This window comes from Zosterops lateralis, assembly GCF_965231275.1.
Source record: "Zosterops lateralis genome assembly, chromosome: 5".
Taxonomy (NCBI): Eukaryota; Metazoa; Chordata; class Aves; order Passeriformes; family Zosteropidae; genus Zosterops; species Zosterops lateralis.
In genome coordinates this window covers 9665665-9689858 of record NC_139766.1, presented here as the reverse complement: position 1 = coordinate 9689858, position 24194 = coordinate 9665665, and the positions used below count along the sequence as shown (strand labels likewise).

Below are 24194 nucleotides of genomic sequence, written 5' to 3'. Positions count from 1 at the left end.
ACACTGAGAGTCACGGAGAACCAATGAAATTCAAAGACAAAAATCACCTCCTTTGTCCCCGGTGAGCAGGAAGGAAGCCGACAGCAGCCGGACACAGTGCACCAACGGAGCACAGTCTCTGTCAGTGTAGTGCCCGATGTCCCCCTTCACCCTGGAGGGCTATTGAAGGCAAATCTCAATGTTTATACAGAGAAACATTAATCTTCAATTGAAATAAAATATTAGCACAAGATTTAGAAATACTGCACATCATCAAATGTATAAAGGTTTAATACAAAATTAATATATAATATTCATCTTCACTTAAATATATATTGCAAAAAAGGCCTCAAAATGTAATGCTTTGAAGAAGTTTATACTCAGTATCAGAACTGGTTCAATTTTATTACAGCAACAGTATAGTGTAGATTTTTTTAAACTACCTAGACTTGCTGTTTGCATCTGAAGAGCAAGCTAAATCACTTGTTGCCATCAAACTTTGGAAACTTTGTATGAAAAGCACATTATTTTTAAGTTGCTTCCAAAGAAGACTGACAGTTTTCTGTAGTTTCACATTTAGAATTCTCCAACAGTCTGAGTTGATCTAATTCTGCCTGCCACAAATGAAACTTCTGCCAGAACAAGGTCCAAAGATAAAGTCAAAAAATATCTAAAATATGTAAGAGGAAGTCAGAAACTTGTAGTTAGAATTGCATGAGGCTCAGAGACTAACCTCTGAGGAGATCATGAAATTACCTAAACAGGTAGCAACCAGCACAAAGATATTTCAAGAAAGTATCAGTGTAGCCTACTAACGCAGGGATAAAAAGGGTTTGTGTTCTCAGCAGGGTGTTCTGGTATGTTTTTGCTGGTAATTGCATTTAAGATATCAACATTTATGTATTCACCTAATGTTAAATAAAATTCAGGCTGCACCTCAGATTCCCTTTGCAACCTGAGTTACTTTGACCTATAATGAGGTACATCATACAAACAGGCTTCCCACATTTACCACTAATTAACATCACCCTAACTGTAATTTTTAATTATTTAAAAAAACTTCATTGTTTTGAACTTTAAAACTGTGACTACTGACCACTGTGACTACTTCTCACCTTGTTCTCATGCTCGCCAGCCTCTGCTGCATCTTCTTTTGCTGTAAATCGATCCACGCTGCTATCGGAGGGCTGCCTGCTATGGCTCATGGTTTTCAGCAGCTGAGACTGCTGAAGAGCTTTAGAAAAAGGCAATTCATGAAATACCATTTCAGATGCAAACTGAAAGCACTTTATAAATTTAACTATACAAACATGAAAAATAAATTAGAAGTGATCAAAACAAGTGATTGATCACAAGTGTTGGAATATATTCCTTATTTTAAATACCCATCTAGTTATTTATTTTTCAGATCTGTTACATGAGTCTTCATTCCCTTGGAAGTGCAGATGCACCTGAACACCTGTCTTAATGGTGTCACCAGTCTGGCCCACCCCTGTATTTATCAACATACCAAGAGAAGAATTTCTAAAGGACTCTGATGAATCATCCTGGAGAATATTTGCAGCTTCATCTTCCTCATCCTGTAGCTGTCCAATTTGCATTCCAGAATACTGTCCTTCAGCACCCTCCAAAACCTGCACAGTACAAGGACAGGACTTAAAATAACTTATCTTTACACAGAGTATTAAATCTGAAACATGCAGTGTTAGTAATCTAAGTGTTAGAAATAGTCTCAAAGCAAATATGAGCCTGATAAATATTAGTGTCCAGCTGCATGTAAGCCCCCAAAGCACTTCCCCTCCTCCTGAAGCTCTGGGGTTACTGGAGGCCATAGTTCCATCTGAGTCTCCCAGATGAGCCATGAACTTGGCTACCAACAGGAACAAAGTAAAACACTCAGTCCATTGCTCCCCTGCAGCTACTCTTGCTCCCTCATCACAAATGTCTCTCTCTCAGCAGTTACAAATCACAACCAACACCTTTACTGCCACAAACTGAACTTGGCCCTTGCAGTTAAACTCCCCCATAATCTCACTTGTCCTGGATATGTGAAATCAAACTGAGAACACATCATGTTCTCTGGACAAGAGAGGATAAATAAGTTTAAAGTATTTTAATTTTCTCATTCAATACCAGAGACTACTCAAATGGACTCATCTGGAAGAGAGTTTGACTCTTGGAGCCAAGGCAATATATAGGCAGCAGGTATATGGGAAAATAACCATAAAAATTAATCATAACGATCAATGATAGTCAAGTAAAAAAACCAATTTCACTAATTTTATCAGAGAACAGGACACTTCTTCAGTTATTCCTGTCTTTATAAGCACCTGGAAATTGTTCATTAAAAAGCTTGTGTGTCAGTAACTTGGACAACTACTTAGTCTGTCAATTACAAAAGGATAATTTTACATGTATTTACTGCTTGTAAACAGTATGCCAACTGACATATGGAACAGTCTGACAAGAATTTGTATAACACACTGTGCCAATGAACACACCTTGTCAATAAATGCCTGCTCACTTTGGCCTCTGCACTACCTTCACTTAATTCAGAGAGCAATTATCATCACTCCTTTGGTTCTTGAATCCTCACACTTGCAGAAGTATTTGCTTAGCATGATTACAAATTTTCTAATTTTTGTACTGCTAAGAGACTATTACTTTTCCAAATTACTATCAGGAAACTAGAGTCAAAAGTTTGACAATGTTTGAAAAAGTCTTAAGAACTTCTAAATTTTCCCGCTTTTGAATTTTCTGCTCTGGTTCCCAGTAATTGTATTCTTGTTGTTTTTATTAATACCTCACAATACACTTGTCCAAGAGAGACAAATGTCTTACAATAAATATACAGTATGGACATTTCAGGTGTTTATTAGATATGTAACTGCTACATTTGTAATTCATGCAGTATTTGCCCATTATAGGAGAAATCATTAAGATGGAATAAAAAGGAAGAAAAAAAAAAAGAAAAGATGACTTGTGCTGCCAAGTGTAAAAGCACAGGCAGAAGGCAGTGTGAAGCATTGTGTCCCAAAAATATTCCTTTATCATTCCAAATTAACTTTTCACCCTTTAACACTTCCATTAACCCTCCTGCATCAAAACAATTATTAATATATCTATACAAAATTAAGGCTATACTACTAAGAGGATATATTTGTCAAGACTTTGTTATTGCCATTCTTTCAGCGAGTGAAACCTGTAATGCCTTCACGTGACCTACCCAGAGAACACACTGATTACAGCTTTGTAGGTTTTCATTATTGCTGAAGTGAAAGTGTTAAAAGGAGGTCAAGCTCTCCAACAGAGGTGTGAGGTGCTGACCTTTCCACTGTTACTAGCTGAGGATTGAAAAGTAGAAGACGAGTAAGGAGATGAATCCAAGTCTGGGCCCTCCATGGAAGAGCTCTGAGATAAGTCGGGCCCCTCAGTGGAAGGAGATCCCCCCTCTGCCCGCTGCACACTTACAATTTCAGAACTGTCTGAAGGGGTTACAGCAGAGTCTGGACCCTCTGTAGTAGTCTGAGAGCTATCACTAATTGGTGAGGAAGCCTGAGTGCCATCATTCAAATCCATAGTGGCATCTGACTGGACAGCACTGATCTGGCTGGAGCTTCGACTGAGCACTTCATCATCATCTCCTTCAGTGGCTGTACTTGTCAGGTCACAGCTGGGCAGGTCCACAGAGTCTGACTGCAGCGTGTGCTGGGAACGGGGCTGCTCTGTGATGATGTCGTGTCCCGTGGGATCGGCAGCTGAACTCCCCACCGACCCAGCTGTTGACACACCTGATGAAGAGGCCAGTTCACTGGTTATCTCACCCTTCACAGAAGCTGCAAAACACAGGCATTTATGAGTCAATCCAGTGTTTGAATTCGTGTTTCAGGCTAAATCACTATCAGACTAGGCTAAAGAAAGTGTGTAATGAAACAGTTAAACTATAGGCAGGAAAACAGGCATCTTATAAAGATGCCACCCCATCTGTACCAGTAACTCCCATTAAAAAAAGAATGCATTCAACTTCATTAAGTTTTACACTCAGCAGTATTTATGGTTTCAGTTTTGTTTACCATGTCTTTTGAATGCCCATACACTTCCTCACCACCATAACATATCACTTACACATTTTACACAGAGCCATAACAGAATGTATTTGCTGGCTGCACTGCTAGAGAAAGGCAGGTACCTGCAAACGATGCAGTGCTGACATCAGATCGGGTTTCAGAATCATCATCCAAGCCTTCTTCTTCACCAAGAAGTACTTTACCTGAGAAGTGATATAAGAAAAACCTTCAGTTTTCAAAAATTATAGTCAGCTTGAAATGTTGAACAGCTGAAATCAGTTGTGAAATCTATTTTTAAAAAGTTTATCCAAATAATTTTTCATACCTATGACAGGTAACAGATGACAGGAAGAAGGGAATTAATAAAGTACACATCCAGTCCCTCAGTAATTCATCAGGAAAGAAACAGGCAGAAGTGACAAGGAAACAGTTAAGTAATTTTATTTACCAGTGCAACCATTCAAGAAACTACCTACAACCTTATTACTTCTAATTTGTTTTTGTGGACTACATTTAGGATCCCACTAATTTCAAGTACGTGCTGTTCCTAAGGACTGGATACCTAACATCTGGATGTCTGCCCTCAACTCTGAAGGGCATGAATGCACCACAAGTAATAGAATAAATAACCTCTTCCTCCTTAGGGCTACAAAAATTATCAAAGGCTGCTTGGAACTCCAAAGATAACAGAATGGAAAAAGCCCAGGGGGAAGAGCAGTGCAGACTAGAAGCACAAGATCAACACAAGTGGGACAGGGTGATGAACCATGGACAACCATTGAGAGCTAAGGATTACTAAGGCAAAAAATCTTCAGAGATGCTTTTGCCACAAGAAACTTGAGAACCACTTCTAACATAACCCAACCACCATAGAGTTCTCTTACTCACAGAGCATTATCTGCTTAAATTACAGGCAGTGGAAAGAGAAAGATAGCTGCAGATGCACACTGCCTGGAAGGCAACCCAGGACACAACTGCACTGGAAGGTCTGCCCGTGGGACAGCACATGGAGTGCAGAGGGAGCTGCTAAGCCCATCCTTTTAGATGTTGCAAGCCCCTTGCTGAGACAGAGGGATTCACAGTAACTGCTGTGAGAAAGATCAGTTTGCTTAGACAACCAAGGTGCACTTGTAGTCTAAGATTGACAATGCAAGAAACTAATGTTTGGATAACTCTGGGTGAATGCCTTTGCACCTTATTCAAGTTAACTGCAGGTAAAAAAAGCATTAATACACTTCTGTATTAATTTTTCTCCAATGCTTTCATACATAGCAGTACCATGGTAGAATTATCTTCCTCTGAAAAGCACGATTTATGATACTCAAACCTGTAAGGAAGGCAGAAAAGTAAACACAGCATTTCCATACACCATCTATGTGAAATGACAGCAATTGAGAACTACACACTCCTATGAATGAGTGAGTAAAATCCTCCTACACGTTCCCAACAAAAAGCACAAAATATAATATATTCCTCTCCATTATTTTTCATGTTTAAATCCATTTCACTGGAACAAACCAGGGTGTTGTTCTGCTTTCCAAGGCTGACCAGCTCTAAAAGTAAGTGAAAGAGTAAGAACACTGAAAAAGTCATTAGGCACTTTAGGTTTTGTATGCTTAAATGTTTTAAATGAGTATATAACACATGCAGCAGGATACTTTTTCTCTATTTGATAAGAAAAAAAAATAAGTTGCTTTCAAAACATAGGCTTTGATTTCAAAAGGAATTTTCAGCCTTTTTTCAAAATAATCTTCTGAGGTTGAAACATAAACAAACCACTGCAGGCCAGCTGCTCAGAACTGAAGTCAGTCTGATGCAGCAAGATTGCAAAGATGTGAAACAGAGATTTCTGTAGATCAGCCTCACTTAATACATAAAGGAACATTACAGTTCAAAAAGTCCCATCCATATGACTGCAAAATGACTTCAAGGAGGAAATGGAAATAGGATTGGATTATCCCTCCTTTCTACAATGGAGAGCAGCAGGAAGTGAACAACTCGCAATTTGAAAATAAACCTGTACAAAGCACAAAATTGTGAAGGGATTTCTTCAAATTGTTTATGCCCATTGTTCAGAGCACAAAATCTTCATACCATAATCTTGAAAAAGGATGAAAGTTGATGACTTGTACATGTTTTCTCACCAAGTGAAAGATTAGTGTTTTAACAAGAACTTTAATTGAATTTACACTATTATTAATACCTCAAAGTTACACTGAAGACTACCAACAAGAAAAGAACCCAAATGATAATTCACCATTTTTTATTTACATGTGATATGCATTGTTATTCCGATTCGTTGCATTCTGTCTCACATTTGGATGCTGCAGCAGTATCTACTGTCAGATGCCCATTTTTTCAATCTGTCCTTTCTCAACTAGAAACAGTAACTGCATCTGTAAGCACTATTTCATTCAGCTTTAACCAGTGCTTTTGGTGTACTCTTAAAGCATACAGATAAGGTTATATAAGCATTAAGAGATTCCTTGCACATAAAGATTGAAGGACATATTTGGAAAAAGTATAAGCTGTCATGGTTCTTCAAGTTCATATAATTTCATTTAGTTTTAAACGACTTTTCCTTGAAGTTTCTCTTCAGCATTGCACATCTCTTGCTTACTAATGCTTGCAGTGACTGCACTTACACTCACACAGCTTCACTGCAGTAGCAACATTTTGCTCACCTAATGCAGGTGATGGAAGTGCTACAGAGTAGTGCCCAGATTGATTCTGTCATAGTGATATGACTGGTTTTAATCAAAAGGAAAACATATAATTAAGTATTAAGCATTTTCATGCAAAAATCAGGCAAAGAATACTTCAGAGCAAACTGTATCCTTTAAAATCCTGCTAAATTAATTACCCACTGAAGAAAGAAATTAAAATATACACAGCAAGACAAAAATGTATAGAATTAATCGTCAAGAACAGAAGAAGAAATAAAAAAGCATCATACTGAAACATGCAAACATACACATGCATTGGTGAATTACAGAGAAAAAAAACAGGCCTTACAGGAAAGTTAACTATTTTTCAAGTTACATTATTGGCTAAGTATTACCATGAAAAAAAAGAATGCCCTGTTCAGAGAGATTATTTTTCCATCTGCTCTTAAGAAGTTAAAACTGCATCAATAATTATCAACATAACTTTGCCAGTGAACTACACCAAAAATAAAGTTATATTGCTTATACTGCTTTAAATTATTTTAGAATGTCTTGACTGCAATATCAGAAATTGCATCAGAATTCTTTCATTATTTGTAATGATTAAGCTCAGCTGATAACACAGGCAATTGTGAATGAAGACCCCAAGTTCAGCAAGACAATGAAGTGGGGAGGAGAACAAAAAAACAACCCCAAAAAAATCAGGAAGGAATGCAATTAAAGATTTGTTTTCAAAAATAATCACCTTTATGCTTTCTTGCAAGAACAGGGCTGCATGAAGACCCCCCTCCAGCTGCAAATCACAGAAAGTAACACATCAGGGCAAAGACAGAGCTAACAAAATCATGAAGGAATTCAAATAGCCACAAATGGGAAACAAAAAAACAAAAACAAACAAAAAAAAATCCAAACAAAAACCAAAGCCAGAAAGAAACAGCAAACTTGTTGCTTTTGAAGTCCGAGGTTTTTTGATCACTGAATTACTTCTAATATTTTGGTCCATTTGTGCGAAGTTTGCTTTCAAAAATGTGTTCCAAATTTCCCTGCTATAACTGCTTCCAGCTAATAATTTACCTTCCAGAAGCAAAAATATTGGCTGACCCATTAGTTCAATGCAGACTCCTTACAAAAATCCAATCAGAGATTGATTCTTTTGAAAGAGGTATGTAGCAGTTAAGAGAATTTCAACAACATGCACTTCACAGACAAGAAAGCTGATAGCTGATTTTAACAGTTAAGGATAAGCTTAAGTCACGCTTTAATTTCATGCTGGTTTTGGTATTCAGCAAGGAACTCTCATTTTATACAAATTCTGATTAGATTTGCTTTTATGAATCACAGTTGTTAGATGATTGGTAAGAACAACATTCATTTTGTGGAGTAAAAAAAAGTCACCATATTCAGCTTGCTTTGTGTAACAAAAAAAAAAAAAAAAAAAAAAAAAAAAAAAAAAAAAAAAAAAAAAAAAAAAAAAACAACAACAACTCTGAAGCTTGCCATTAATCAATGAATGTACACCCACTTAAAACAAGAAGGGAAAGAACTTCTACTGTACCTGGGAAAAAAGAATGCCATGCATAGCTTCCTACATTTCATTTAACCTTCATGCTTTGGCTAACACTGACAACTAGAGCTGATGATGTATGTTCATTCCCTTTGAGTCCAACTTCCAAAAGCAGAGCTCACCTATAAGTTCCACGATGCTCCCGCTGCGGCTCCTGCTGGCAGGTTCATCTTTGGATACACTGACCTGAGCAATGCCCCCACAGGCCGTCAGGGCGTGGAGCAGTTCAGGGGGGGGAGTTCTAAAGAGCTGCTGGAGCAATTCTAAAGCTCCAGTCACAACATTGTGGTCCTGATGCTGGGTATAGTGCAGAGTCAGTTCATAAACCTGAAAGCCAGCAGAGCACTGGAATTAGTCTCTATCAAGACAGAACATATTATGTCTTATCCTATACAATGTCAAATTTCAGCAATGAATTAAAAATAACTGATGTTTGGTATATTTGATCTTCACCACAATCTTCCAAGGGGGGAAATGTTAATCAATTGTAGCCACTTAACTGCCTTTTTGGTAGAAATTTGTTGGTTTTTTATTGTTATAAAAGGAAGAATCACGTCAAAGGCACCAGAAAAACATTTTGGCTGTTTTGGGCACACCTAACAAGTACTGCTGACTCATTTTTCTGGTCATTGCTTATCAATAATTCCTGTCACTGGAGCAACTATCATTTATCAAGATTAATAGGAATTTGAGAATTCAGAGTGTTCAGTATCAGAGTAATGCTGGATCAAGATTTACTTATTTTCCTCCCAATTAGCACTCTTCAAGTAAGTTTTCATGTTTTACCTGGATAAGTTGTTCTGGTGAAGGTGAAATCTCTGTTTCTTTCCTTGTTACACCAAAACTGCCTTTCAGGCTTGTATCTTTTACTTGTTGTTGCAATAAAGGTATGAGATATCTCAGTGTAAGTAAAACACCCAGAATTAAAAGAGTAGGACGATCATCTTCTACAGGAACCAACAAGCCTGAGGGGACAAATGAAGTGGCCAAATAACTTACTGATTTACTGACAGTGGTTAGTTTCAACACAAATGTTATTTCATGTAGTCCATATAATAGCTCCTTTAACTTGAAAAACCCCACCAAAACAGAACAACCAAAATTTAGCAGCAACTTAAAAGAGTGCTTTCCAAATATAGAAACCTTTGAAAATATGTATTTTATACTACGGACAATCAATTAAGCAACATGGGAGAATTATCCGAGGACCCTGTCTCACCTTCCCTGTTTCCTACCTCTTTTTACTCCATAAAAACACAAAAATTTATATTTTGTAATAGCTGATGCTTTCATCAAATGATCTAGACTCTCTTGCTCCTCTCACCTGCCTCCTCTCTCCACTTGACAGCTCACATCCAAGTGTAATTCCCTTGCTCAAAGATGCACTATTATCCTAATGGAAGATACTTGCACTTCGCCCTGTTTTGAGAACTTTCTTCCATATACCTAATTGCTAACCTCAATCAACTCCAAAGCATATTACAAACTAATATAAGTTATGGAAGAAAATACGACTTTCTATCCAGGGAGGAGAAAAAAAAAAAATCAACTCTTGGGAGTTCTCATTCCTGTTTCTGTTTGAATTCTGCATCACAGACAAGGACATTATCACACATCGCTTTTGAGGGAGGAAAGTCACAATGATGCATTCTAATTTTTCACACTTCTTGAAAGCAGGAAGGCTAACATGATAACACCTTATGTATCTGTTAGTTTTCCTTATCTCTCCTTTTGCAATACAGTCAACATAGTAAAGAATCCCTTGTCAATGAAAAACTGAGGCAAGTTTCCACTGAAACCCAGAGATGTCTCTCATCATGACCTGCAAAACAACCTAAAGACCATGTAAACTTCCCAGCTGAGGAGATATGGAAGCAATATCTGATACAAAGTTGTGTGCTTTAAATAAAAAAAAAAAAACCTTTTCTGCTCTAAGTTAGAAAAGAATCTGTGTGGTGGTCCTTCTAAGAAAGGTCACAGGGCATGTGATCATGGCCCAGAGCACAGCAGGGTATCCCTCCACCTCAGACCTGCTGCACTAGCCACCAAGCTGATGGACCACGCAAGTCTTCAGACTCCTCATACCCAGCAAGTTCACCCAGAATTCTCAGACCTCCTCATTTTCCAACAAGCTACTTGCTTCCCAAGCCTCAGCTACTTCTTTTCAGTATTACTTACTAACTGCAGCACAGAGAGAGACAAATAGCTTTAGAACTATCTTCCTCTGACTTAACACCAGAGAGAAAGTATCAGCAGAGTAACTAGTAGTTTAAGTATCCTTCCTTGACCTGAAAACCTTTCACATATGCAAAGTGATACATATTCTTACATGGAAAAACACCATGTTACTTACACATATAAACAAATTAAATTTTTTGCCCTGAATCTTACCTAAAAGCACATTCAATAACCAGGCATAAAAATACTGTGTTCTTCGTGAATGTTGACAGATGCTCACTGCTGATCCTGCTGCTGTTCGACGGATAGTGGGGGAACTGGATTTAAGATTAGCTATGAAAGCCTTCAACAAAACCTAAAAACAAAGACACCTTATTTAACTTTTTATCAGAAGTGAACTAAGAAGCCAGTAAATGTATTTTTCATTTATTCAAAGCATTACTTCACGCACATCAAGCAAAGGCAACTACTGCCTTAGTAGACACGCATTAATCCAGACATGCAGCTGTAACACTGCTTTCTGTACCATCTGACTGGCAATGCTGATAACTCACTGTGCTTTGGGACGTAACAGGGAGCACTAATAGGGTAAAGAAAGGTACCTTAATCTCATTGTCGTTTGCAAAATTGCCAAAGGCTGCCATGATTTTGGGTATTGCCGCGGCCAGTGTCTCTTGTACCGATTCCTCAGGTCTCTTACTTATCCGTGTTAGGCAGGGCAAAAGGTTCACCAAGTATGGCCTAAGTATGGCACAGGAGGAAAACTAATTTGAGATCAGAACAACTGTATCCTTCTAGGGATTTTTAATCCATACTCGAATTCTGTGGTGTTACTAAATCATACAAAAATGTACCTGTTAGCTACACAGAACAAAGGAAAAACAGGAGGATCTTCTGAACACAAGAGAAGAATACACTTAAAAAATACAAGTCATCTTCACAAGATTTTTCCGCCTTACAGTAATGTAGAGCACAGAACTAAAACTCTATGATAAAAACACACCGATAAAATAAATTCAAAGAGAATAAGGTGACAGCAATTCCTCTAACCTCCTAATTACATACTTAAAACTTCCAAACAGTAACGTTTTGTTAACATCTGTATTTCTTTCAAGGTTCTTTGGAAAGTTCATTATTAGAATGTGTTTACCTGCACTTCTGAGGCCGAACTAGATGGGCAAGCTCAGCAAATCTCCAGAGTGCAGCACGCAGACTTCTTGAAGCACCATTCTAGACAGAGCATATAACTATCACATTTCATCATGCAAAACCATTTCCTAAAAAAAGCTCCTATAACATACAATATATAATAATATATGTTTTACTTAAACAGATAAAAATGTATGGTGTCTTGAAATCATAAATTTCCTCCAGCCAAAAGGAAGTCAAGTCAGTTCCATGACTACCTTCATTTTTCTACCTAGTATTAGGAGTTTTCTGAGTAATCCAGAATGAATAAGGAACCACACAAAAGAAAAGGAAGTGTCTGAGATCTCTGCTTTGCTGAAATCTGCTTAAAATACCACAAAGAAAGGCATCAGCCAACAAAGCAACGCTGATGATATGAGAGTCTGAAAATCGCTGAACACTTGAGGAGATACAAATACAGCCTAAAATTGACAGCAGTGAAGATATGCAAATAAACAACATTCAGCTTCTGAATGCACCAAAGGAAAAATCAACATATTGATCTGTAGCACTTCACAATGGATTGACAGCAGAAGTTTAGTATTTATTTGCCTGGACTGACATCTTCACTTGAGCACCTGACTTGAACCAGTGTCTAGGGATGTAGTACAACTCCTTAGTCTTGCTGGAAATATAGAAAACTATGGAGGTCAATTCATGCCTAGGAGGGTGTCTACCTAATGTAGTTCAACCCAACCAGAATGTTTCTCAAAAGAAGTCCCCTGAAGATAAAGCTGAGATGTTTAAAAACCATCATTTCTTTATTGCTTTCTTCAGCCAGTATATCAAAGGCTTGTGGCCTTGTTAGCATGACAAATAAAAAATACTTGCATCTCAATTACAGAAATTGTATTTCTCAGGTTCACAGCCAAACAACATTCTGGTATGGCTTCTGAAGTGATCCTGATGCACAAACAAAATTCAGTCTGCTGGGTGCTCCTGTTGCACATGCTACCTCTCTCTCACCTGCCATGAATCCAAGAGCACCTTTCAAGAAGTACACACCAACTGAACAACAAAATATTTCCTCCTACACCTGATTCTAAATCTGCAGAAACTTCAAAGCAATTTATATGTTGGCTGTTTCCGTTAATTAGGTAATGCCCATTTCCACACCCCCAAAAATATTGCATGACATTAAGGTACAGCAATACAGTAAGAAATCCATGCATAACCCTACATCTAACAGAAGAAAAGCTATGCAGTGAGTTTGCAATATATTTTATGAAGTTCTATTGTTCCCACACAAAACAAGGAAAAAAAAAAACAACCAAAAAAACCCAAAAAAACCCAACAACAACAAAAAAACCACCCCAAACCTGTATTTTCTATCTCAACAAGCCTGACTATAAGTTTATAGAAGCAAGAGACACAATTTCAGTGATACAGTCCCAAACATAGCATTTCTCTTCTGCAGTCACAAACTTTAAAAAGGCTATTACTGAACTTCTTCCTGTGGCCATAATTAAATTGTAGTTTTTGATACCCAGAGAGCTGCTTCATTATTTTTCCCTAGGCCTCTGTAAGAAGCTGTAAGTACACATCATACATTCATAAAGCAGTTGTATCAGGTTACTTTCAAGCCTTAATTCTCCATGAGGTTGTGTCAATTAGGAATATTACTGTCCTCCATCTACTTTTCATCACCCTTTTGGTTTGAGTTATTCTTTCTAGCTTAATCAGTGGAGCAAACATCATGAATATGCTTTACTCCTTTGGGTGGGGAGTCGCTAAGATTAACTCAAACTGGTGTTCAAACGAAATGCTCACACATTTTCTGCCAGATAAGCTTTCAGGAGTGGTTAAATCAAAACAATGGGGACAACAGTGAGGAGTTGAGTAGAAAACAGTCATAAATCCTTCTAAAATGAAGCTTTGACCTTGACCTTAAAAGACAAACTACTAATTTACACTAATGCTACATTCCAATATACTAGAACACAGACAAAATACCACATTTCAAAAGAACATGAAAGAAAAATCACTCACCTTTTTAATCTCTTTGTACAGTTCCAACTGTAACCTGGGAAGATTGGAATCCATCAAAGCCTGCAATAAAACGCATTGAGAACATACTGTGTCAGAGGGGAGGTGCTTTACAGGAAAAATGTTACACTTGCAGTAAAACAGCTTCAAACAAGGCACAGAACTACCTAATGGTCCCTAAATTTGATGTATAACTAAGAAAGTGATAGATACTGAGAAGGGACACCTTTATCCTTCACACAAATGTGGACAAACTCCACAAACTAACAGTCATTTGCAGTTAATATTGACTGTTTTACCAGCTGTAGCTGCAAAAGGCCATATGGGATCAGCCCACAAGCAGAGCCAACCTATTGTGCTCTCTGGCAATCACCAGGAACAGGTACTCATGAACAGAGTATTAAAATACAAGAACAGCATTCACAAGTAGCAAAAGGCATTCCCTGCTATACTTCCCCACTGTCAAGTAGGCTCCTACTATTTCACAAACTTAATCTGTATCTGTACCATTACCTTTAACAGCCCCTGAAAACCCTTTGTTTCATGAATCAGCCTAATTTCTGCATCCAGTAAGCACACACACCACAAGGAGTTGTGCATACCACAAGTGTGACATCCCAGGATCCAATCAAACACACAGCAACAAAGCACACACTGTAGTTCAAACCTGGTGCCTGGCTAAAACTCAGTGTATATGAAATAAAAACAACCACAAAGGAGTAGTAATTTTCTGTTCACTCCAACTTCATCATTCTCTATCTTCAAAGTATCAAAAGATAAAAAGATACAAAAATATAATCTCTTCATACAGAAGAATTTCTATATATGTGGTTACCCTTCCTCCACCACTTTTTTCTCTACTGTGTACTGCAATTTATGAACACTTCCACCAGCTCGTCCTCTGATGAGACCTTCACACAATATGAAAGTGCCTACATTGTGGATTCATACAGTGCTACAATGTTTACTATTTAATTTTTTACTCCTTGCCCAGTAATTTATTAATTTCTAATTTTCTAACTGCCTTCCTGATCACCACCAAACTCACATCTTCACAGGATTACTCAGGATGACTACAAAATTCAATGGCACCCACTGAGCTAGAAACCAACTACTGCTTAAGCACAGTCAGTGGAGAGCCTGTGGCTCCTCCAGAGCATGATTTCCCCAGCCTAAAACTAAATGCGCCAAAACTCCATCCACCCAAATTACACCAGCTGTTACAATACAATAGCATTGCCTTGCCCAGAAAAATCTTACCTGGGTTGTATCTTTATATTAACATAAGCACCTCAACTATTTGGGTGCTTATGTTAATATAGATATTAACATATTATGTTAGTATGTTAATGTCTAGGTGCCTAGACATTACAGCAGGTAGGATTTGCTTACAGAACTTTTAATGAGAAGTTCACTGCCCCTATATATATGAGGGTATCATGCAGCAACACAAAAAGGCACCAGTCACTATTTGGCTTCAAGGATAAGTTGTCCTTACAACACACCCAACTGGAGGAACTCTTCTTGTTGGTGTATAGCTGTATTTTTAGTAAGCTGGAATCTATAATGTCATCCCGATTGGAAAAAAAGCATAGTCAGCTCTAAATTACTACAATAATAAATTCCAATTACTGAGACCAACTGTACTGCAATCTGTGTGAACAGTCCCACCAGTATCATTAGCACAGAGAATACTACAACATCCAGCATCAGCTTCAGACAGCTTGACCTTTCCCACAGAAACCTGCCAAGCCCCAACTTGGTATTTTTTCTTTTAAAAGCATTACCAAGGTTATTTAAATTTTGAGCCATTTATGCTGTCTTTGAGGTTCTGACAGGTAAGTGTAGTGATACTTGAAGATGACTTACAGAGTGTTTATCTAAAGTTACATGCTCAGCCTTGTCTGCACAGAAGAGCTGGTTTTCTAGTCATAGTAATGAGCATAAACTCCAGACAGACACACGGTTACACAAGTAATGCTTATATCTATAGTCTTTTATTTCAAGAGAAGGTACAAAGCATCACACTAGCAAAAGAATTAGCCTCTAAAAATACCTGAGATACTAAAGAATGGCTGAACTTTGACTAAAATGCAAGTTTAGAGGTCCAACACTTCTGTTCTACTTACAAGTATCACTGGTACTTGCACAACCAAAAATAAAACTGGACATCTTTTTGTTTCTGCATTTATACACAAGTATCTGCCTAAGTTGCTAAATTGCTTCCACACAACATAAAGCACAGAAAGAGAATACAAAGTACACCCAGATTCCACAACAGTCTGATACATCCATGTGTGTGGAATATCACAACTGTTACCACTTCAGAGCCAGACCAACTGGCAAGCTTAATTTCTGATAGAAGATGCCATCATTTAAAACCATTTTAATCCTGAAAACAAAACAAACTACCATACAAACATTTGGAAAAAAATTTGGTTTTCCACGTTACCCTGAAACTTGAGGGAAATGCCAGACAGCAACAAAATTAAATAGATACGAGAATTTATGAGGTAAATTTCATACCAAGCCTTTGGAAGTGTTTCGTGGAAAGTAGGAAATAAGTTTTCATTCTTTAGAACTGTTTCAGAGCAGCTTTTAAAGCAAATTGAGTTAAATAAGAATGTATGCATCTCATAGAGTGCTCTCCCTCAAACAGAAAAACATACAAAACAAAGAGAAAAGAGCAAAGTACTACTGGGCAAAATAAAAAAGCAAGGAACTCACACTTCCTCATTCTCTATCATGGAACACACTACACAATCTGTAAGTTTTCTCCATACAACTTTCATATGAAAGAAAAATATTATTTGCATATTTCTAAAGCACTTGAACTTCACCTCAACTAGATTATTTATGCAGGTACATAACAGTGTCTTAAAGTTCAACTATTTCAGAAAAAAAAACCAAACAAAAAAAAGGGAAGTGAAGACAAGCCTGTTCTGGAAGCAGCAGCTTCCACAAATTATTCAAAAGGTTCATTTTAAGATATTTTGAATCAAGATTCAGACCTTGCATGACCTCCTATGAATGCCCATCTGCTGTTCTCCAACAAGCTCTTCATTCTGGATCACAGCAGGGGAATAAACAATCTCCAGAACACCATATTTATTCTAATTACTGCCTGGAATCTCCTCCTCCAAGTCTCAGCAAACCACACTACCTTTCAATCAGTTTTTAAATAATATTTTTACCTTTCCTCATGCTAAGTATCTTTATGTTTACAGAACAATAATAGGAGTACTCCTCCCACACAACAAGATGATTTCAAAAAAGCCCACATTCCTGTTTTGGTTAACTTGAAGAGAACAAAGTTAATGAACAATTGAAGACAAGAATAGATGAGAACAATGAATTACATAAGACAAGTTAAAGTTAAATATGTTGATCTGGGCATAAAAACCTCTCCTAAGGAGAGAAAGAGCACATACGGAATTTAGTAAAGAAGTTTACTCAGCCTCTTACATTATGAAATATTATCAACAGTAAGAAAGGCAACTGAAAGAACATCAGTCTGAATTCAGACAGGACACTGCATCAAGAAGAGACAAAATCTGATAATAAAAGCTCTTACTTTAATAACTTTATTAAGGCATTCATCTGCAACCATCCGGACATCAGATTCTGCATCCTCACTGCAGAGCAGAAAGAGTTCCATAGCAATGCCCAGCAGCTTCTGAAATTCTGGGGAGTTTCTAAACAAACAAACATTAGAAAATTACAACGTGCACTCTGAAAATGAACACAATGTTTTTGAAAGGGTTTTATAATCCAACTCATATATATTATACACACATATACAAGAGGAGAAGACATTCAGTGTACTAAAGCACTTCATTAGGAGTTGGGAGATCACTTCCCAACTCTTTCCTACATAACTTGGTATGGTATTTGACATCTGTGTCCGTTTCTCTGTCTGCAGTAGAAGGGAAGTGCCCACTCCATCCCAACAGGTAAATAAAAGTCTTTCTTAGATTTTGAGTTGGTTAAAAAAAAAAAAAAGCCATGCCATTTCAGTTTTAAATAGAAGCTCAACATTTTAAATGAGCAATTATAAGGAATCCTCCTAATCCAACTAACATTCCAAAGTTGTTATTCATCCTAATGAATTAAAGACATTAATAACTAATCAATAAATTAAAGACATTGCCTTACCTTAGCGACTGAGCAACTATGTTTTCACATATTGTTAGACAATGATTCACTCGATCTTTCTTGGTAGCTGAAAGTTCTTTCTTTCTAAAAGAAGAACACCATGATAATGAACATAAGACAGAGTTCAAAAGTGACCATTCAAACACTCTTGCTAAAGTAGTGTCTAATCATTATAAGAAAAAGATGCATTTGCACTTTCTGGTCACTCCATAAACAGCTGTACACCAACTACCTGCAGACCCAGGACTTCATCTGCAGCTGCTGCTGAGAGCACACGGGCACACAAGCAAAGGAGAAACAGAAACTTAGAAAAAGAATGAAGAATAAATCATTTAACACATTAATTCCACAACTTTCACTGAGAAAATGCTTGGGAATGATAACTGAAGAATAAAGAGTAAAGAGAAAGGATGGAAAAAATTAGGCAGTCCTAGAGCAAAGCAAAAATGAAAGAAACAGATAGAAAGAAAAAGGTTGGTGAAAATAAGCCATGAGAACAAAAAATAGCTCTTTAAAAAAGACCCTCCTCCCACATAGCATCACCTTGGATGTTTTTTGTCTGCCAATGTCTTGAGACTTCGAGTTCTATTAAATGGACCATTTTGCACCTGAACTGCAAAGGATGACAAAGCAATGCTATCATACACTACATTCCTCCAAAGGTAAAGACAGAAACAGCAAAGCCCAAGGCCTGGTCTGCCCTAAGAGAGTAACATCCCTAGAGTAACACTTGGTATAGCCCAGGAAAGGCCAAGCTGAGTGTGCTATAAAGAAAACAAAATGCACAGAAACAAAGAATGTGTATCTACAAACAACAGAGACCACAATATGAAAAGCTTCCCCTTGCAAAATGTGTTTAACATTCACTTCAACATGATAAAAGCTCTTGGAATAGCAGCTCTTCCCTGCTCCACCCCCAATAAAGGAACTGAAAAAAAGAGAGCGAGACAGACTCCCAACTCTGACTGTGAAATTTCATTTAAGTGTGCAGTCTCTCCTACTCCTAACTTTACTGACACAGAATCACTTCTAGGAAAGCAGATGTTACTTTTAAATAATTAACCAGTAGCAATACTGGAGCAAAACCACCCACCCAAAGGTATCTCTCCTGAGTCTGTTTCACAATAAAGAATTACCAGCTTCTTTACTCACATTCACATAGAACATTCCCTTTTGTTTTCCAAGTGAAAATTGATCAGTTTTAGTATTTAATTCTCTCAGTAAAAAATAGCAAAAATCATAAAATAGCAAAACAGTGTTTCTGAACTAGAAGTTGGAAAACAATGTGAACAGCCTTGAATTACATTAATAGCAGTAACGCAACATCAAGGGCCAACAGCAAGTACTCAATAAGCACATTAAATTCAGCTAACTCAAAATACAGTGTTAAACAAGTATTTTTAAAGAATTACACTGCATTATTTAGGAACTTTGGCTCAAATAATAGTAGAAGTTTTGAAAAAAAAAGTCATTCTTTGCCAGTATCCCTGACCCTTTTCATCCACAAGACTGGAAGTGAGGGGTTCAAAAGTCTGTGTTCCCAAGATTTCAGTTTTTCTCACAAAGAAAATCTCATCTCACCCCAGAAATACTTTCTCTTTTTAGAAGTTTAAGGAATAGCTCTGAACAAAGCCATTTTTTCAGTTATAGTTTGGCAGTATTTTATTTAGGCAAGCTGAACAGCAGAGGATCTTTTTTGGACTTAAGACAGTGGCAGAATATGAGCAGACAACCTGAATTTGTTCAGGATACACAATGTCTTTCCTTCTCCACATCTTGAAAAAGTGCCAGAGTCTTTAGCAGGATTTCAGATCATCTCTAACAAAGCACCAAATACTGTCCAAGACATCCAACTGATTTTGCAATGTCAGCACCACCACTGTGAGCAGGCACCTCAGAAAACGATTAAATCATCTCAACTTTCATGCTAATTTTACCCAGCAGTTCCAGTCTCTTATGAGCACCATTTTCAGTACATATTCAACCCAAAAATAGAACAGGCACATCTGAACTTGCCCATAAGCTCACTATTTCAGATACAAGACATATTGAAAATACTGCTGACAAAGGCTACTTCCAGAATAAAGTTCTCTATTATCTACACGTAACACAGCCCTGAGCAAGACAGGCACTGGTGTTCAATACAGTTTAGACTGACAGAGATCAATCTCTTGGGCAAATTTCTGTAAACAGACAGCTTCACTAACACATAATTATTTTATCTTATTTCTACACCCTGCTGAAATAAGTCACTTCAAAATTTAAAAAGGTCTGGCTAGAGAAAATACAACTTCCAATAAAATAATATAAAGAAATGAAAGGTGGAAGGAAAATGTTTAATGTACATAACGTACATGCATATGTTTCCTGTGCCTGTGGAGGGAGAAGGGTGACAGAACAGTATCTAGAGAGAAAACACATGACTTTTTTAGTTTAAAAAACCAAACAAAGCTCTATTCAGAAGTATGGTGAAGTCCACAGGCAAACTGCTGATGAGCATACCCAGGGGGGCAACAACAGCATCACACATTTGATGAATCAATCACACACATCCGATGAGTAAGAGAAGGCAGGAGATAGTGGAAGCAGGAGTGATCAGCAGGAAAGCTCCATCTCACAGAGGAGTTTAATCTCCAGTGTACCTCTACAGACCAGGGAAGATTAACAAACAGCATAAGAAAACCAGCCAGCCCAGATAATTTTGCCCTCTGAGTCCAGATGAGCTGACTACAAGGAGATGCAGCTCACCCATGCTAATTTTTATTAGACCTTGAAATTAAGAATATGTGAAGAGTACAGAAGTTCTAAAGCTGAGCCCGTGATAAGAAAAACATAAAAAAAAAAATGACTTGACACTAATCTTGAAAAAAAAAAAACAACAAGCCAACCTAATAACTATTATTTTAATAACAACCAGAAATATGAGTGGGTCAAGAAATAAACACGGTTCAAATATGGGGGACACCCAAAACAAGGTGCAGTAATGCAGGCAGCAATGGATTGTCAAATTAACTAGAACTGGTCTACTACACACCCTAGACGTGGTAATGCCAAAAACCATTAAGGAACCACTTCTGACAAGTAGAGCAATAGGCAATATCCAGGCAGTTTGTGTGATCTTCAGTAAAGTAAAAAATTAGTGACAGGCCTCCATGTAGCACTGATCAAACCAATCTACAACCACAGCTTCAGTCAAACATAAAAGACACAGAAAAATTGAAGAGTATAGAAAAAAGCATATTACTTGGGCTTTTGCAGCACCTTTTGTTGTAAAGGTAATGGTTAGAACCAAATGTAAATAAAATTGAAAATAATTACAGTAAGTGACTATTAGAATAAATTGTCAAGAAAAAATGTAAAGAATCCACTTTTGGATTTGCAAATCAAACTCTAAGTTTTTGCACCGTACTAGCAAGCTTTTGAGTTAGTGGGAGCTTTGTGATCCAGAACACAACATCACTTTGTAATAAAATTTAAGAGTCTGAAAAAGCTGAAAAAACATAAGGAAGAAAATTAGTTGCCTAAGCAGAAGTGTATAGAAGCAATATGACAGAGAACTCGAGTTAAGCTTACATAGAAGAGAAAAAAAAATCAACAAGAGATGAGAAAGAGGAGACCAGAGACTGACATCTGACTGTAAGGCATGATGTAAGCATAACACATGATTATTGCTGATTAAAATCTCCTGAAACAGAAAAAGCTCTTATCCTTCTCTGTAAAACCTTGGATTTGATTAATATTTTAATAAAAAAAGACAGGATATCAGTATTATCAAAAGTTCTGGAGTCATTGTCTTACAGTAAAATAAAGAAAGATATAGATACCTGCTGGGTAAACAATTAATTCTTTTCTACCCAAATCTCTCTGATCTTAAAACATTTCATAGCAGGAGACAGTCCTCAGCAGGATGATAGGAACTTACTACACAGAACTACAAGAGATTTAAGTGTTCTTTACACAGAGCCACAACAAAGACAAACACTTCTCCCCAAACACAATTTTCCTTTCCAGTCTACTACAAACAAGAAAAAACAAATGCAGATAGTATTGTGAGTTCCATTCAATATGTCACCTGCTATTTCACTAAAAGTCTGGGAAGCCTCAGCAAAGGCAGCCACAATAGCTTTTCACTGGCTTTGATGAGGCTCAGTGCTGTCACTGAATTTGTACATTTCCTGGGGGCATCCAATCCCATCAGCTTTCTGAAAACAGCCTATTTTTAAACACAAAGCAAAGTCAACAAGGACAACTCCAACACTAATTGTTTAATGTTTAATGCCTAAATTTAGACCATCAAACCAAGCATAATATCCCTCAGCAAGGATCACAAATTATTTTAAGGATTTTCTCTTGCAATACCTCGACCTCTCTCACCAGTAGCTTTCAAGGCAGAAATCTGAATGGCACACAGGAAAGACTGGAAATAAATGATCATCCATGTCACACAAAGTACTAGCAAAAAAACCTGCACAAAACAGAGCAACTAGTCCCTGCAGACCAGTAAGGCACCTAAAAACAACCAGCTCACGAAGAAGATGAGTGTTTTCACCTATTAAGCATGAAAAGTGTGAAAACACATTGTGATTGTTTGAGACAACACTCTCCAAAGAGAAACAGCACCAGCCGTGCTAATTGGGCTGGCAGCCGTGTCAGAACGGGCAGGGGGAGCAGGTGGCCAAGGGCCCAGAGCCGCCGCTTCACTTCCTCTGCACACACCGCAGCAACTGCCGAGGTGGGGAGTTACCTGCCCCTCAGCCCTGCTGCTTCTCCCCAGCGGCAGGAGGAAGAGCGTTAGGGTGACTCATGTTTATATCCCGTAAAAGCCTCATTGCCTTCACACCCGCTCAATAAAAGCTGGTTTTAGAGGATGCAAACGCGAGGGGCAGCACCGCGGTACTGAACAGTTCCTTGACCTGCTGCACCCAGTAATGCCCACCATGGGAAACTCCAATATCTCGTGGATCTAACGCGTTTGTCCCTTACGTTTAAGAAAGGAAAAAGGTATCAGGAATATTTAAACTAACCCCCCTGAGGTCTCTGTGCAGCACATCACAGCACAAGACTTTAAATGAACTTTGTCACAAACAGACATCCACAACAACTGCTTCTGAAAGCATCAGAGCTCACACTTCAACTCTATTTATATTTTCAATCCACAAACATCAAAACCGGTTTATAACTTCAACATGAGCTTTCAGGGCACTGTTCTGATGAGAAAGAAGAAATCCGACAAAACAACATTCAACACTTAGAGATATGAAGAGTGAATTACAGAGTGGAAGACGTTTCTCTTGCTCAGCTCTGAATCCTCATTTTAAGAAAGCTGCACAATCAGCTGGAGGGAGATCAGAGGAAAGACACTCGGGCAGAAAGCATCAAGCACAGAAAAACAAGGTCGCAGAAAAAGCGCTTCAACAGTTACCAGAAAAGAAAACGCTGGAAGTAGTCTTTCATTCAAGCCACGCTTAAGGGTTTTTGTCTTTTTTGCAGCAGTGTATTGGGTGAAAACAAAGTTTTCCTTCCCAGAACCAGCCCGTGAAGCCCACACAGCATCGCTGCACCTCCCGCTCATTTCCCGCACTGGGACATTTTCAAACGCACTTGCCCCAAAAGTTACTCCAGGACTGAACTTCGGCAGAGAACCGGGAGCAGCACCGCGACCCGTCTGCGGGAGCCGCCACCTGCCCCGGGTCCGGCTGGGGGGACCAGAACTGGCCCGGGCGGGGTGCGGGACACGCGTGTCGGGAGCCCCCAGCCCCGGGCCCGCGTCACTCACGGTCTCTGCAGCGGCTCCTCGGGGAGGGTGGCCGGGCCCTGCTGCTGCTGGAAGGAGCGCAGCGACTCGAAGGCCTTCGTCAGCTTCTCCATGGTGGCCATGTCCGCTCCGCCCGCGCCGGCGGCACCGGCCCGCGCTCCGACCCGCCCTGTCGCGGGCGCCTGGCGGGTCCGAGTGCTGTCCCGCTACCGCTGGCGCTGCCTCCGGGCTCGCTCCCGGCGCTGTGCCGGCGCTCCGCGGGCCCGGGCCCGTCACAGCCGCGATGAATGGGGCGGGCGCCGCTCGGGGCCGCGGGCGCCTCCCGTCCGCCCCTCCGCCATCTTGGATCCGTCCCGTCGGCCCCCGCGCGCGCCCCGCCCCCGGACTGCCCCGCCCCCCGAGCGGTGCCCCGGCCCGGGGCTCGGCAGCGCATGCGCACATCTCACCCCGGCCTGGCGTCACGTGCGCCTTTACGTAGAACACAAGGGGGCACGCGGGCCTCAAAAGGGGCGGTGTAGCAGCGAGAGCGACGGGCGCTCTGGCCAATCATAAGGAGGCTCCGCCCCCCGCGCGGGCAGGAGTGGCACTGGGTTGTGGCGCCCCCTGCCGGCAGCGCTGGCGGCGCCCCGGGGTCGCGGAGCCGCGCTCGGCTCTGG

At 39.1% G+C, this 24194-nt stretch overlaps 1 protein-coding gene across 3 annotated transcripts in view; it reads right to left on the bottom strand.

Annotated features, from left to right (window-relative positions):
• Positions 1-23661, bottom strand: part of HTT (huntingtin) — an 80086-nt gene extending 56425 nt beyond the window's left edge. Inside the window, exons 1-14 of one of the 3 annotated variants that reach the window (XM_083860826.1) lie at positions 23560-23661; positions 17784-17867; positions 17203-17323; positions 13632-13691; positions 11605-11684; positions 11057-11195; positions 10668-10809; positions 9063-9241; positions 8399-8603; positions 4169-4249; positions 3307-3815; positions 1490-1613; positions 1095-1213; positions 48-159 (exon numbers count right to left, since the gene is read on the bottom strand). In XM_083860826.1, coding sequence (XP_083716952.1) covers positions 48-159; positions 1095-1213; positions 1490-1613; positions 3307-3815; positions 4169-4249; positions 8399-8603; positions 9063-9241; positions 10668-10809; positions 11057-11195; positions 11605-11684; positions 13632-13691; positions 17203-17323; positions 17784-17867; positions 23560-23660 — 2056 coding nt within the window. In that variant the 5' untranslated portion in view covers position 23661. Of the gene's footprint in view, positions 1-47; positions 160-1094; positions 1214-1489; positions 1614-3306; positions 3816-4168; positions 4250-8398; positions 8604-9062; positions 9242-10667; positions 10810-11056; positions 11196-11604; positions 11685-13631; positions 13692-17202; positions 17324-17783; positions 17868-23384; positions 23401-23559 lie in introns of those variants that run through there. The other 2 variants (XM_083860827.1, XM_083860828.1) reach the window with 2 other exon arrangements.
• Between the last annotated feature and the right edge of the window lie 533 nt (positions 23662-24194).